Source organism: Aythya marila, assembly GCF_965140915.1.
Source record: "Aythya marila genome assembly, chromosome: 24".
In the NCBI taxonomy this organism is placed as follows: Eukaryota; Metazoa; Chordata; class Aves; order Anseriformes; family Anatidae; genus Aythya; species Aythya marila.
In genome coordinates this window covers 561055-576764 of record NC_139065.1, presented here as the reverse complement: position 1 = coordinate 576764, position 15710 = coordinate 561055, and the positions used below count along the sequence as shown (strand labels likewise).

The 15710-nt window shown below is 47.6% G+C and overlaps 1 protein-coding gene across 7 annotated transcripts in view; it reads right to left on the bottom strand.

Moving 5' to 3' along the window:
- SRGAP2 (SLIT-ROBO Rho GTPase activating protein 2) overlaps nucleotides 1–15710 on the bottom strand; it is a 102025-nt gene that overhangs the window by 56643 nt on the left and 29672 nt on the right. For all 7 annotated transcript variants that reach the window (XR_014319022.1, XR_014319023.1, XM_082778538.1 and 4 more), the window contains exons 3-4: nucleotides 11208–11400; nucleotides 2380–2542 (exon numbers count right to left, since the gene is read on the bottom strand). Coding sequence is in view for 5 of the 7 variants with exons in the window: in XM_082778538.1 (XP_082634664.1) it covers nucleotides 2380–2542; nucleotides 11208–11400 (356 nt within the window). In the remaining 2 variants the exon portion in view is untranslated. The remainder of the gene's footprint in view (nucleotides 1–2379; nucleotides 2543–11207; nucleotides 11401–15710) is intronic.

Sequence of the window (15710 nt, the reverse complement as noted above, 5' to 3'; positions counted from 1 at the left end):
ACTCAGGCCTTGAAGTAACAGAGCCGGCTGCTTATTTCACTGGTGCAGCCGGGCTTGCTAGGGCTGTTGAAGCGGCCTCAATTTGCCGACACGCAGCATCGCTCTGATTCAGCCCCGCTATGCAGAGCTCGCTCGCTTAAGACAGGATGGGAGATGCTAAGGGGAGCAGGAAGGAAACGTTCTTCTAGAGTTTCTCATCAATAGGGTTATACCTTTCATCCAGGCTAGCTTGGTTTCTAGCCTACGGTTCAAGGTCCAAAACATGTGCCAACGTTCTCTATTTCTCAGCTGCTGTCTCATTCAGCCACACGACTCTAGATAAGGCAGGATCCAGTTTTGGTTTTTAACCACCCAGCACAAGTGGAAGAGTAACCTAGCGCCTGGCCTGGCCTTCAGCCAGTCTGGTGTGCCTGGCACAGTGTCAGACAAGCAGCTGGGATGTAGTAACCAGTGCCTCCTGCCTCCTGCTTGCACAGATTCATACGGAGTTCCCATTTGGTCTCCGAGGAAGAAACCAAAGGGTTGTTGGTAGTAGCTGGTTATTCTTGGTTTTCCTTTTTTTTCTTCCCTTCCTGTTAAGAGTCCCCGTGCCCAACACAAAATAAAACAAACCGAGGTAAGACTGTGCTTATACAATGGGCTGAAAATTAAGATGCAAGTTTCCTGCCCAACAGGAACAGTATCCATTTCCATTTCCATTTGCATCCTTTGCTGAGCCACCTTGCTCAAACACAGCCCTTGTTGAAATTCAGAGGAGAGATTACTTCTCCTTTGGAAGGATTAGTGGAATTGAAGAGTAGCTGCCATTCAATAATCCCATGTAAGTATCTAATCAACTGTAATGCAATTACCAGAAAGTTTTAAAAGGTCGAAAAGGCCTTGGTATGATGTTACTTGGAAAAGAGAAGGTTCCTCCTCTACTTGGGCAATGAAGAAAAAACAAAAAAAGAATGCAACATTTCAGTGTACTCTTCAAACTCTGTTGCTATCCATTAAGAACTGAAGAAGCAGGCACAGCAATGACAAGAAACGCAGCACTGCACTTATTTCCATTCTGCTATATAAATCATTTGCTGACACACACAAACACCTGCTGTGAAAGAGCAAACACACGCTGTCCTCCGGGTACCACACAATGCAACGCTGCTCCCTCCAGTGCATCTTGCCAGGAAATGCCGTGTGCAGTCCCCAGCATTGGTCCTTCTCCAGCAGTCTGACCTGACTGCAATACACAGAATCTCTTTATCAGTCAAAGCAACCCAGAGACGTTAAAAATATCTGAACGCTTTTTCCTCAACACATTTCAAAAGACTGTCAAAGCCCAGAGAAAAAAAAGCCAACGAGGCCTCCAATTACTGTCAAGGCTGCACCTAAAAGGATCTGAGTTTTGAAGTCCCACACGCTACTCGTGTGACCAGTTCTTAATGCAACAGTGGCAGAGCCCAACCACCAAAGGCAGACAGACACACATGAAAGCAGCCCAGGAAATTTTAATCAGGAGCGTTCCTCCCCCACGGCTCTCAGAGGCCGTGTGATTTAGGCTGAGTCCCACACCAGCTCCTTAGGAAGCCGGAGTCATTTTGCAAGCCCTTTCCTCAAGCAGCACGGCTGCAGAAATAACTCTCTGAGATCATGACACATTGCAAGGGGGTGGGCAGTGGGGGAAGAGAGATGGCTTTCCAAGTTTGAATCGCAATGTCTTTAACATGTCAACCAGCAGATGTTACAGCCATTGACAAATCTCTACAGAGACCAGGCATTACTGTTTAATAGGAGTTTCAAAGCTTCCAGATCAGGTTTCCTCAACTGGAAGAACAGACTCTTAATAGACAAACACCCGCCCACACTGTCCCACCTTTCTGTCTTTTTTTTTTTTTTTCCAGGTGGAAATCAAGGGGAGAGAAAAGGGAAAATGCTAACAAAAGACACCTCAGTTGCATTTTCGTCTTCTTCCAGAGAAGGACAATACATCATTTTATTGTCTGGCATAGTAGAAATTCTCCCTAATTTTTCTTTTAACAGTAGTTTCTCCTCCACTGTGGATATAAATTTATAAATTTGTCCTTGGAAGGTTGTTATGGATCACAGAGCTGAAAGCCTAGAAGATTTCTGTTTAAAGAAAGTCTCAAAGTGCACACAAAACTGTGAGCAGTCTAAGAGGAAAAACATTGCCTGAATTTAGACTAATCTCAATTGATCACCTCCAGGAAAAACCTAAAATACGAGGACCAGAAAACAATTAATCAAAGATAAGTCAAGCACAGTTGTGCACAAAGAGGAAAAAACACGTTAGGTACAGACAACAATAAAGCCATCTGCCAGAAGTAGTTTCTAAAACTTTGCATTTTGGAAGGGCCAAGCAAAAAATCCATCGGTTACCTTCTTGAAGAGGCGCCCAGAATCCTCGCTGACCTGGACGAAGCGCGGGATGATGTTGTTGAGATAGATATCGCTCAGGGTCGTGTGGTCCCGGCTCTCCCGCTTCACTTGGTTTAACAGGAGGTTCCAGCAGTTCACTGGCGATAGCACGTTCTGGTCCTTCCTACAGAGGACGTAAAATAGAAACACGAATTGGATGGCACTTCACCTCAGGCGGGCAAAATGAGTCTGTTAGTCATGTTCTGCACCTACACACACACACCAGGAACAGAGCTGCAGTGCACGTGGATCAGGTGAGGGAGATGGGAGCAGAGAAAGGCTCTAAAATGGTATTGCACGTACCCAAAATATGCCCTCAATTACACACGGCCACAAGCTTTTATCCCCCAACAAACAGATCAGACATATCAGGCAAGTGCAAACTACAAGGATGCCAAATGTAGACTCTGATTTTTTCTTTTGAATCCAAGATCCACTGTCTCAAGCATTTGTGCTTTAACCACAAGCAAAAAAGATTTCAAGCATCCAGTCAGCTAAATAGCATCTGCATAGGAAACAAAATGTTATGTCTCGTAGAAAACCATTTATGTGCAAGCAGCCGTACCTGTCCCGAGCAAAGAGAAAGCACTACTGGTACACCAAGCTTTATGCTCTCACCTTCAAACTTCCCCAACCTTTTTCTGGCTGATTCCCTGCTGCACCCTGCAGACAGGCACCACAAAGGGCAAAAGCAGAGACAGGAGGAACCTCGGCTTATTTGGAGCAGCCAAACCAATACGGGAAATCATTTTATCTCCTGGAAGGAGTGAGGCATTTCTTCAGCCACCATTTCATACTAGATGAAAGCAGGGACGTTGGCAGTGAGCGGTCCTCCTGCAGCAGCTTGGGGCTGGCAGATCTGGGAGCGCTGACTGCAAGCTGCAATTCTCTCCAGATCTGCTTATCATGAGGTTACAGTACAGCGATGCTGATTTCTAAAGGAGTAAGTCAAATCTCTGGTGGGAAGCCAAGGCTCATCTTGCTTACTGTATGACATTCTACCAGATTTCCTTCCCCTTAAAAGAAAGGAGGTTCAATTTCCATTCAAAAAATGGCATATTCTGCACTTGAAAGAAAAGCAACCTCTGCTGTAAGAAATGTCTGACATGGCAAAAACGTGAAAAATCTGGCAATGGCCATTTGCCACAGCTTTTCTCGTGTCATCAGTGTTTGGAGCTGTAGTGCAATATGAATAATTTTAGAGAAAGAAGTACAGTTTCAAAACAGCTGATCCTGATGCTTTATTTCTTTTCCTTGAAAATAAATTAATAAATCAATGAAAAGCTCAGGAAACAACTGCAGCTTGTCATCTGGACATCTTCAAGGTTTGGAGCGAGCACGTGTATGTGCGTGTGTATATATAGGTAGTGGGAGAGGGTACAGGAAGGATACTGGGCATTTGGTTCTGGTGTTTTGAATAAAAACATAGAAAATAAGATGTGAGAAGGCATAGATTCAATTTAGACAATATTTGCCTTTGTACTCCGATGTCCCGTATTGTGGAGACTGCTGACACAGGCAAAACCAGATGGAACGATCAAAATGCAGAACTGCACAAGGCTGAAACTGCCAGATGTTGAGCTATATAAATCAAGCACTTGCCCCCCGATCTCCTGCAATCAGTGTTTGCAGCATACTGTTTGTTTTGTTAATATGCCAGAGAGCTAATTAGTAATTGAAGACCAGGCTGAGAGAGCTGTGAATCTTCCAGCACCCACCAGGCTGCAGCCAGACCCCAAAGGGCGCACGCACGGAGCGGGAGGGTCCAAGTCCTGCTGGCACCCAGGACAAAAGCTGCCACAACAGACAGTAACATGCACCTAAGTTGTGCTGGTTTCTTATTATAATTTATTTTTTTCAATTTAGGCAAGACCAGAAGCAACATTTGACTTTCTTCCAACAAAAAGGAGGCTGAAGGAGGAGCTCCTCTGAGGAGCGGTGCTGTGTGTGCCATCACAGAGCCACCTCCGCCAGCAGGGGAACCGATGCCGGCAGGAGATGGGAAGCGAGCTAAGATTGCTCGTGAAGAGAAGTGTGTAAAGGGCAGTACAAAGAGATGCTAACAGCTGGGTGGTTTGCTCCTTTGCACCACTGCTCTACAAGGACCTTGCACACTGACTTTTTACCCTCAAAGCTGGAAGGGCCATAACCAACGCCAGTGATGCACCTACCGTAAAAAAGGTTGGGAACACACCTTTGGCAAGCAAAGCTACGGCTCCTGGCTAGCTGGTCTTGCTGTAGCTGTTGGAAACTGTGTCTGGGTTCCCCGAGCAGCCTGTTGCTGCCCCACCACTTCCTAAGAGCAGCGCAGCCCCCAGCTCGCCTCTTTGCACCCCTCCTTGTGCAGTGCCAGCCCAGAAGCACTCGGCTGCTTTGTTCCCAAATATCCCCCGTGATGTTTTCTGTCTCATTACGCATTTTCTCTGCCCGTACCACCAAAAGCTCCTGAACAACCCTCGATGCCTCCACTCACAGAGCCTGGCCTTGAGCAGTTTGGAGCCCTGAGCACATGGAGCAAGGGCTCCAAGCGCAGTAAGAGCAGGCAAGAAGGCTTGCGAGTGAGCAGCCTGGTGAGAGTGCCCTGCTTTTCAGAGAAAAGCAAGGCAAAAATAGGAAAGAGAAGAGATGCAATAGTTAACCGGACAATCCCCAGCTGTCCAAGCTGCCGCACCACAACACCCGAAGCTATTCTAGGGCAGCGCATAGCACGAATACCAAGAGCCCATGAAAAAGTATGGTGAGTAAAATTGCTGGTGTCTAATGGCGCCAGATAGGTTGTTGACACACTCCATGTGGTTAGACATGAAAGGCCATCTTGCAGGAAAGACCGATCCCAAAGCCCACATGATTCTAATTTGCGACTGGGATTGTCACCTTAAGGTCTGCGCAGTCAGTGCCGCACCCTAATCTCAACCTCATGCAACCACAGCTCTGGGCTCTCTTAAGTTTTTTTTCTTTTAAATTCCTTTAATTTCTTGGTGTCTCTCAGTTTCGCTAACCCCTTCAGCACTTTGTTAAAACAGTCTGCCTCGCTTTTTTGTACGGGTTTTCTATTGTTACTGCTCGGTTTTTACGGAAAGCGAGAAAAAACTCCCCTCCTTTAATGGCCAGCGACAATTTTCTGAGCCCTGGTGAAAAAAAGACAAAGGAAGGCCTTAAGACGAGCTGCACAGAGACAAAACAGAAAAGGAAAGAGGCAGTTACTTGCTTCCGAGCTTCCAAATAGCCTTTAAGTCTGCACATACATTAACTGTTAAACCACCTCCGAAACGCAGCATTTTCTGGGGTGGAACATGGCAACAGTTTTCACAACACAGAGCAGAAGTTATACAACTGTTTACAACAGACCATTTTCTATCATAACCACAAGCAGATGGCAGAGAAGCAAATTGTGATTTTCATTAACCATTTCAATTCTCGGAGGAGCTGGCAAATATATCCTGTTCCAGTTTCACATCGCCACAGAGAAGGAATGAAAAAGGGGAGAAAAAAAATGCGGCAGTGAGGGCTGGGTGTAACTGAGAGCAAGCTCGATTTCCACAGATTCTGCAGAAAGTCTGGAGCCGGTATTCTCGCTGACGTAGTGAATTCAGGGAGATACCCCGAGACTTCAGGGGCTGGCTCTGAGCTTTCCCCAAACGCTGGGGATTTCACATGCAGAGCAACTGTTCGACTCCAAGCTCCCCTCCAAGAGGAGGAGAAGGAAGATGCCAAGCTCCAGGTTTATTTCAAGCACTATTTATACTAGCTTAAAGATCGTGCGATGATAGCGAATCTCGAGAGTTTATTTAGGTTAGCCTAAATTACACCAGATCACAGCAATTGGGGGTGTTTGGGAACAGGAAGAGGAAGTTGTGCGCAGATTTTTAAGGAACCACAAAGTATGAAGCGCTGTGGTTTCTCGAGTGTTATCTTGATCGAGTCCTGTGCAGCTTCCACTTCAAAGGTTTCAGTTGATCTCCAAAGATCAGAAGGGAAGATTGAGTCCAAGTATCTGAAACTTCTTAATTAAATTACTCATTCAGACAAGGAACTCGGAGACGAGCAGAGATTTATCTGCTCTAAGGCAGGCAGGACGGAGTGACAAAAGCCAGGGACGTGTAATTGTGTACTGCAATGTAAACCCCATTCAGGGCTAGAGCACAAAATCTGTCTTAAGAAGCAGCCTCCTCCTCTTCCCATACGAGATAGAGAAGAAAAAACCCACGCCCACAGCCTGGGACTGGGAATGCTGCGTTTCCACGAGGAGCGCAGGATGCAGGGATGAGTCACAGGCAACTGAAGAAATTACAAATAGAGAGAAATGCAGAAATTAACATCGCCCCGGCACATCATCTGCGTGAAAAGGAAACTTCTCCAGCTGTTCTTCCTTCCAGACGAGGCTTTTTCAGCAAGTTTCATGGGGTCGCTGGGTGTTAGCATGCTCCAGCAGTGAACGAACAGCAGCCTGCAGGGTTTTACAGCCAGACGAGGCACCAGAAGTCCTCAAGCAGGGTAGAAGACATCGGTACGCTGTCCTTCTCCTGACATTTCCATCGCAGCACAACTGACAAGTGCCTCTCAGCAGCAGCACGACTCCAAAAAAGCTGCTCGTAACCCAGGGCCACCAACAACCTCTGCTCCAGAGTGAAACTTTAAACACTGCCATGGAGAAAAAGACGGAGATGTCACCTCCTCAGAAAGCTGTCGGGCTTCACAGCCCCTGCTCCGCTCCTTGCTGTGCCAAACACCACCGCGGTCCTGCCCAGGGCTCGCTGCAGTTTGTGCTGGCGATGCAGCCCGTTCAGCGAGGTCACTGAATGACTAATTCTTCACGCTCAGAAAAATCTTCCAAATGATGTTATTCGAAAGACTCAGAGTAAATGTTCCAGACTTCATTCCATCAAGAGGAATCACAGGCCAAAATAGCCTATGAGGGCATTTATCTATTACAACTCTAATCATATTGCAAATGAAGTCCGTCTGATCCAAGTGCTTTTGCTGAGAGCTCCCTCACAGCCTGCATCATCTCTCCTTTAAAGAAACCATTTCGCTTTTGGAGAACTAACGTTGAACTTCTCTGCAAAGTGCTGATGTGAACCGATGTTTGATTTCCCCTTAAAGCCGTCCTGACACTGCTCAGTGTTAACCGTACATTTGGGGAATCTGAAGCATGGCCATACACGCTGCTCCCTGCCCTTCTCTTCCCAAAGATTCCAGTTATGAACATCTGTTGTTTACAAGTCCTCAGCCTGAAGGTTGCCAGACTTATTCTGCATCTTTGACTTCAAGGCAAAGGCTGCCAGAAAGCCATCTGAGTTTCACGCTGGGATATCCTGGACACTCTGCTCTCCAGCTGACAATTGCTACTCTGATTTAAAACATGGCCTTAAAATAGCATCTTCTTCCCCCACCCTCTTTACATTTCACCCTCGGAAGGGCTCACCGAGGATTTGCTGGGGTTGTTATACTAACTGACACTTCAGAACAAAATGACCCGAAGGAAGAGCCTGGAGGGGCAGGTGGCAGGGGCTCGCTGCTGGCAGGGACCCCCAGGTCCAGCAGGGAGATGCTCTCTGCCGACACGGATGCTCTCATTTAACTGCTCTGGAAGAGGCCTTCAGTTCATCAGATAGCTAAGGAGTGACGCCTATGCCAAACTCTTGACTGACAAGCTCCTGTAACAACAGGAATTATAAGAATCGGGCTGTGATGTGCATTTTTCCCCTCTAGCCCCTTACATCTTGCGTGAGGATATTTTCCAAGAGGTACTGAAGAAGCCTTACTAAATAAATGTTTTATTCTCTTTAAGTTTGTTCTAATTGAAAAACCATTTTTAAGAAGGAATAGGCAAAGGGAGGTCTAACAACCATGGTAGAGCAGTTAAAAGCAAGTCAAACCTGGGATATATCCAACTGTCATCAACTCCTGTGTCACCTTGGCTAAACCAATCTGTTCCCCCTCTTTGAGGATATAAAATGAGAAAAACATACACCTACCTCTGTAAATCACGTTAAGATGCTTCAGTGAGGCTACCTTCAAACTGTGCAATGTGCAAGCACCCTGTAAGCCCACTGCTGGCTGCACGCAGCTTTATTTTGAGACCCAACTACCTAGATTTCTATGCTGGTGTGGAAAACAGCCACCTGAGCAGCTTGCCCTGTGATGTGGCCACATGTAAGAAAAGTAAAACCCGTGTCACTCATTTGTTACACCTCGCACTGCTCCTTCCTTTACACGTCTGCTTTTTCCCATGCGTGCTGCAGGAAGCCACACGATCCCATGCGCAGGGTCGGGCTGAAGCCTCTCGCCCCTGACAGCGCTCCCTTAAACGAGCGCGCTCGGAGCAGCTCGGCAATTACATAATAGCTGTCGAGTATGAAAGCACAGGCAAATTACAGGGTTACTGCCTGACAAGTTTCCTCCTTGACAGTGTGTTATGAGATCTAAAAACTGCAAGTGACATGGTAAGCAGGCCCTGAATGATATGGTACTTTCCGACATAATTATCACGTTACCCAAGGAACATGCTATTACCGGGTATTTATAGGGTCGCAGCCATGCAATTACAGAGTAGCCACCAGCCTGTGCACATCTCAGTCATATAATACCAGATCCTTAGGTGGAGAGATCTGATGGCTGGCTTTGATCACATTGTCTTTTAGGGGGTTCCAGATTAGATTACAGCTTCGGCATCTACAGAACAGATATCGGGCAAGTTACTCCTCACTGGTCAGACAGGGCAGTGCTTGGGATGGGTCCTTATCATTGGCACTGCTTCCTTACTAATGTATTTTGACATATTTCTGAACGTTGAAGCTCTCTGAAGGAAGCGACCAAGCAAGCAGTAGATGGAGCTGCCCCGGGCACCTTTACGACTGCTCCACTGCTGCAACAAACTCTGCCCGCAGACCCATCGGCCATACAAAGCTGGGTTTTCTTCCCCTCCTTCCAGGTCTTAACCAAATGAACATATTGGAGAACTGGGACTCGAACCTTGCAGGGTAACGTATTCCCCAAGCGAGCTGCTTTCCTGCTAGGAGCCATCTGCTGCTAACACAAGCAAAATCAGAAGAGCGAGCCCTGCCAGTCCCATGCGAAGCAAAGCGGAACGATGCTCAGGAACAGGTTCCAGAACTTGACCAGGACAGCAGGGACATCTGATCCACAAAATCAGGTGAAAGCTTTATGTGACGATAATAAAATCACCTGTCCAATTCAGGCTGCACCCAATAGCTAGAATATATGAGGACAAACGGATCAAAAAACAGGGCCAGGGTTCAGTGAGGAAACTGTGTTAGAAAAAAAAATTGTCTTTTAAATCTGCGCTACCACTGCCAGCATATTTAATTAACATGAAGCATGACACCATGCAGCATTCTGCGCCACTATGGTAACAGCTTCCACATTAAAAATTCAGTCTCAATCTCAAAATAGGAAGCGAACTTCATATGCCTTTCCCAACACTAAAAACTGAACACAAACGCGTTTCTGCTGGATGTTTCGTATCGTGTAATAGAAATGAAATCACCACAGCAAAATAAACTGAAAAGGATAACGTGGTGGAAAATCACAGTTCAGGACATTGTTTATTTAGTGCCATCCTAAAAGTTTGTGCAGAGCACGCCCAGATTATAGTTCTAGGACAAGTTTTGCTGTAACGGAAGAGGCAAATACCTCAGACGACCACTCTCTGTAGGTATGCAGAATAACTCTGCTCTGCTTCTCAGACAGCTCCACTTAGGAGTCATGCTTTCCAGGCAACTTAGCACAATGTGCATTTTAAATGAGAACTGAAGTAAATGGCATCCAAGCTGTACAGCAAGGAAACTAAAATGGTGCCTTCTTGATGGTTTCTCAAAAAGGGGTTTAGCTAAAAGGGCTGAAAAAGCTGAACATCACAGCCCCCCAGACACCACTGCAGAAAAAAAGGCACGTCCCCACCGGGACACTGTGCTCCAGAGGCAGATGAGATGGATCCTGCCAGAGGACAGACCCATCCACCTGGAGCTGAGCTGATTCACACCGCGGGGCTGCTCGTGCCATTCCCCAGCTGCTACCCAAAGAGGGAGCCCAGTGAGCCCCAAAGCTGGTGGCACCCCACAGCCCTAAACCCCATTCAGCAGGACAGGCACGAGTCTGTGCTAGAAGAGGAGAGCTGATTCCATGGAACCACATCCGATGGGCGTTACTCACCCCAGCCCAAATAGCTATGTGGGGAACGACCGAAGCAATACTGCCAGACCTACCTGCACATAATGTTTCCAGCAGGTGAGACAACTGATTGCCAAGGAAGGTGCCTTCAGATTGCGATCGAGTCCCATCCAGGAATCCTCCTCCCACCTCCCCAAATGGCACAGCTTTATTTAAAAGCATTATTGTCTTTAATTCGCTACTATTTTAAAGTGACATTCTTTTAAATCCTACACTAAGTATGTGCAGGATATTAAAAACAGAGTGATGCTATGGCAAATCGCAACACGTAACAGATCAGAAACAATTGAAAATGAGAATAAAGACACTGACTCTGAAGGAAATCCTGGTTTTGTCCATCAAATTTGGTGTACAACTTTGCCCACCTTCCCAAGAAAATGACTCCTTTTAGATTGTACCAATTTTTACCATTCTGTTCCCCATGGACAACATATGACCTACTAGGAATTACTGAATGTGAAATGGGTTGTGTGTTTATAATGAACTTGGGAAACACTTTTGCTGGATCAGCTCTCTTTTTGCATTCCTCCATCAGCAACCACATATGCAAGAAAAAAAAAAAAAAAAAGGACAAAAACAGAAGACAAATACTCTACTTGAATTGCTGGTCTTTGGTGCTCCTAGTTTTAGCCAGGAATCTCTCAGCCAACTTCTCCAAATTCCTCGAGTAATCCATCTCAATCTCTGCCTTCTTGCGGAAGAAATCCTGCAAGTCCTGCAGTAACTGGACCCGAAGCTCACACTGTTGGTCAAGGCATTTCAGCTGCTCTACCAATTGGGCACGGATCTCTGTAACAAACAAAAGCACTACAGATTAAACAAAATCCCATTAGAGAAAACACCATACAAACTCTCCAGAAAAATACGGTTAAAAATATGCTCCCTCTTTAGTAATACATCAGCAAAGCTCTGTTACCATTAACTACATCCACAGACAGAAAATGATTGCAATTGCAGCTCGGATGCACCGGTCACAGGAAAGCCATCCAGCAACCTGCACTGCGGTGCGCCCATCTTCGAGCAGAGCTTTCCTGCAGAGGAGTGCATCGGTTACAAGTGTCAAGTGCATTTTTGGCGTTAAGAAGAAGCGGTCACTGCCTAAAAATGTACTGAATCTCAGTCTGGAAAAAGGACCGAATGCTGCAATCCCCCACGTCAGCCCAGAAAGGCACTTCAGGGAATTTCGATCAAATTCCTTTGCAGACTCCTCTTAATGCAGAAACAAGATGCTGTGCGTACTGGGGCACTCCCCGAAGGCACCACTTTGGGATTATTCAGTTAGTTACCGAGTCTCCAGCTGCACAGCTCTCATCATAAGCCAGGCCATGAAAACAGACAGACACCCCTTTGGAGAGCCAACGTGATCACACGTCCCACTGGGGAATTACCGCCGGGAAGGCTAGCTTGCTGTTAAAAGATCTCCGAGTAACACGTTTATGGCTAAAGGACACACACGGCAGGAACAGATCCAAGTGTTAATACCATTATGCATCATTGTTACTGAAGACTGCTGTTGTATCTGCACAGGATTTTATCAATTGTTTTGAAAACATTTTGCAACCACGGAGGTTTCTCACGTTGGCCATTTAGGACAGGCTGTTAGTTCCCTTATCTCACTGGTTTGGGACTGAGGGACAGCAGTGAAATGATTTCCTCATGGTCAAACAGGGCAACAAAACAGCCGAAATGCATCAGTCCCTTACTCTGAAAACATGGAAACGCTCGGTGTTGCAGCTAGGAGAGGTTATTTAATAGGCAATAAGCTCAACAGGAAAATAATAAGGTGTGCACTTTCATCTGCAGATCTTTGAGCTGCTAGAGACACCCACTATTGCTAGAGAGCGACTGCTGCGCTGCCCAGGGCATCTCCCGGATGTGCTGCTCCAAGCAGAATTCGCTCAGCAGGGAAGAAACCGGAGCTCGTGGCACTCGGGTGCATGGCTCTGTCCATGGCCGCGCATCCCAACTGCACGCCCGGCTTTGACCACCACAACTGCAGATGGGGAAGTACGTGTATCATTTCCCAAACGCAACTTTTTAATCAGCGACTCCGTTGCTAATCCCCGAAACACGTAATGACAGAGGCAGCCTGGCATCCTCGGCATGCCTGTCCCTTTGCCCAACGAAACCACGCTGACCTCTGAGCACTTCTCCCTTTGCCTTGGTTCGTGCTCACATCTGCGGGACCAAACAGCTTCAGGGGGTGGAGGATCTCTACCGAAGGCAGCGTGCATCTTTGTTTTAGGGACTCAAAAACCCCAACCACGTGTATACAATGATGGCTCCTACAGGCTGCCCAACAAAAACAACCTACAGACGTGGGTTTCTCAAGCCTGAAGATGACCTCTATGAGCACTCCAACCTGTGCAGACCACTTCTCCTTCCGCGCCCTACCTGCGGCCACGTGCAGCCCTCACAGCACAGAGGTGGCAAAGCCTAAACAACAAATCCGAGCAGTCGAAACCGCCACGGGTGGGCAGAGCTCTCCAACCTCAATTCCTTTCTTGGGAGAGAATTTTAGAGAACAGGAAACTTCTGTCCCTTCATCAGGAAACACAACTACGGGTGAACACACAAGCCCGAGCTGCTGCATACTTCTTTAATGAAAACCACTTCGGCACATTCATTTCTCCCGGGGAAGGGAAGCGTCAGTGCCACTTCCCCCTCCTGCACGGACGGCTGCGACCTGGGGACAGGGCCTTGCTCCTGGAGCCAGGGGGGATCCTCAGCCCCACAGGGCTTGATCCTGGTGGTGGGTGACGAACCTGCTTGGGAGCGTGGGGGGCACAGGCTGCAGCACCCGGCTCTAGGTGGGTTTGTCACCCAGTTCTGGCTAGCAGAAGTAATTTGGGACTAACAGGGGCTGGGAGGGGCACAGGGAAAGAACAAAGGCTTATGTGCATTAGATTTGCTAGCACTTACTTAAAAAGCTTGCTGCCTGGTGCTGAACATAACGCTGTACACATACAGACACACAACCACAGCCGTGCCACCCTTCTGGCTGCTGCTGGCCCCCAGCCACCCCCAGCGGACCAAAGCCCGACCACCAGGGAGATCCATCCCCGGCTCAAACAGAACGACCAACCCTCTTCAGCCCCTTCTGCCCCCTCCCAGCAGCCAGCTACCAGCAGAAAAAGCACAGCTTCCCAGACACCAGGAGCTCTCGAAGCCCGACAGGTCAGCAGAGCGCACACGCTGCAGTATTAAAACCAAGTCCTTGGCTCTCAGGGTACAATATTTCACGCACAGCTCTGCTGCTAAAGAACTAGTAACCTTTTCCTTTAGGAAAAAGTGTGATATCAGCACTTTCTCATCATAAATAAACTCACTGTTGGGTGTTTTTTTTGAGGGAAGCAGCAGCAGCTGATTGGGCTCCCCGGGGAACAATGCGCGATTCAGCTCCGGCGCATCGCAGCCCTTGGTGCCGCGCGGGGAAGGGCAACCTTGCTCATCTTTCACACACACACACCACGCAGGACCTCGCCGCAAAATAAAATCAAGAATGCAGGAATTTCCTGAGGCTTACTGGGCTTTCGGGAGCACAGTGCCTGCTTGTTTTCCCGCTGCTTACACAAGCAGAAGATGTTTTTTTCAGACCTGCTCCGGGAACGCAGCGAGGCGCAGAGCGGGCCGGGCACTGCAAGCCACGCGTCGCCCCTTGCACTGCGTGTCCGCAGTCACAAAAACCACTCCAATTTTGAATTCACTGCTCCTCCATCTTTTAATTTACCTGGGCTATGAGGTTAACAGCCGCTTGAAACCACCAAAAAGCCTTCCACCTTCGCTGAAGCTCGAAGGCCTTGGGAAAGCTCGATCCCACCCGCAGCGACCATTCGAGCTGAGGCTGCGCGGCTGCTGCCAGCTCTGTGGGACAGGGGGTGAACAAGCACGTTCAATTCAAGGCCAAGAAGCCCGCAGAAGAACTGGGGTTAAACATCAGGTATTATGAGGTATTATGCTCACAGTAAGCCTTGCCCTGTATCGCAGAGTCCCTGCTATCCCATTTCAAGCCCATGTGCCTGACAAGCACATAATTAAGACATCCCTAGCAGCAGCAGCAAAGTTTTCCATCCACTTAAAACAAACGCATTTATTCACTTCCAGCATCAGGTCATAAAGTCACCTGGGTCACGGAAGGACAGCACATTGCATAATCCGAGACAATTGCGTATTTTATTTTTGTAATCCTTTCTGCAATTAGCTTTCCAGCATTCCCCGTAGCACTCAGCAGGCATGGCCAGTTAGTAACGAATTTTTTGGTAGGAAATATCTCCTACCTTCCGTATTTTAGAAACATTTGCCATTCTCAATATTTATAATCTATTTCACTTTTATTTTTCCTCATTTTAACCACCACAGCCTAGGAAGTATTGATAGGCACAAGTGATACTGCATTATCATTAAGGTAATTGTCCCCGAATTAAATTATAAGAACTATTTCTTAAATGGTTCCTCTAATACTTTCATGCAAAGGTCATCACCTCTCGTTTCCATCACAGACACTACACCTCCTTGGGACTTTTACAATGCTAAGTCTACAGCCAACACTAGAGCTAAAAAACTTAACTTGATACTGAATAAAGTGCAGACTTCATTGCTGTCGTGCTGTATACACGGCGAAACATTAGCTTCCAGCAGCTCCTTTGCTCCTTAAGAATGATGAAAACAGCTGCAGAGTCTGCAGAAGGTAGAATTACTTCTTTCCCTCTTATAAGCATGTTACGGATGTCGAGGGAGAACAGGGGAACCAAGACCAAAGGTCTCAATGGTGAATCGGAGCCCCCACCACGCTGGGTACCAGGAGATGGCACGAGGAGCCCGAGCTCCTCACATCTCCGCACATCCACGCGGCAGCTTTCTCAGGACGTCCCCACCCCGCTCCCAAACACCCCAGTTTAGGAAGGTGACGGCCTTGGGAAAGGAGTGGGATGAGAGCGAAGCAGACCAAGCCACCCCCAGCTCCCGCCCAGCTTCAAAGCGATGCTCTCGCCCACACAGCTCCCAGCCCCGCCGTGCTCTCGCCTCGGCGTGGTGGTGCCCTGGGACGGCCCTGGAGGACCCGTCCTCCTCCTGGCTTCGTGCAAACCGAGGACAGGCAG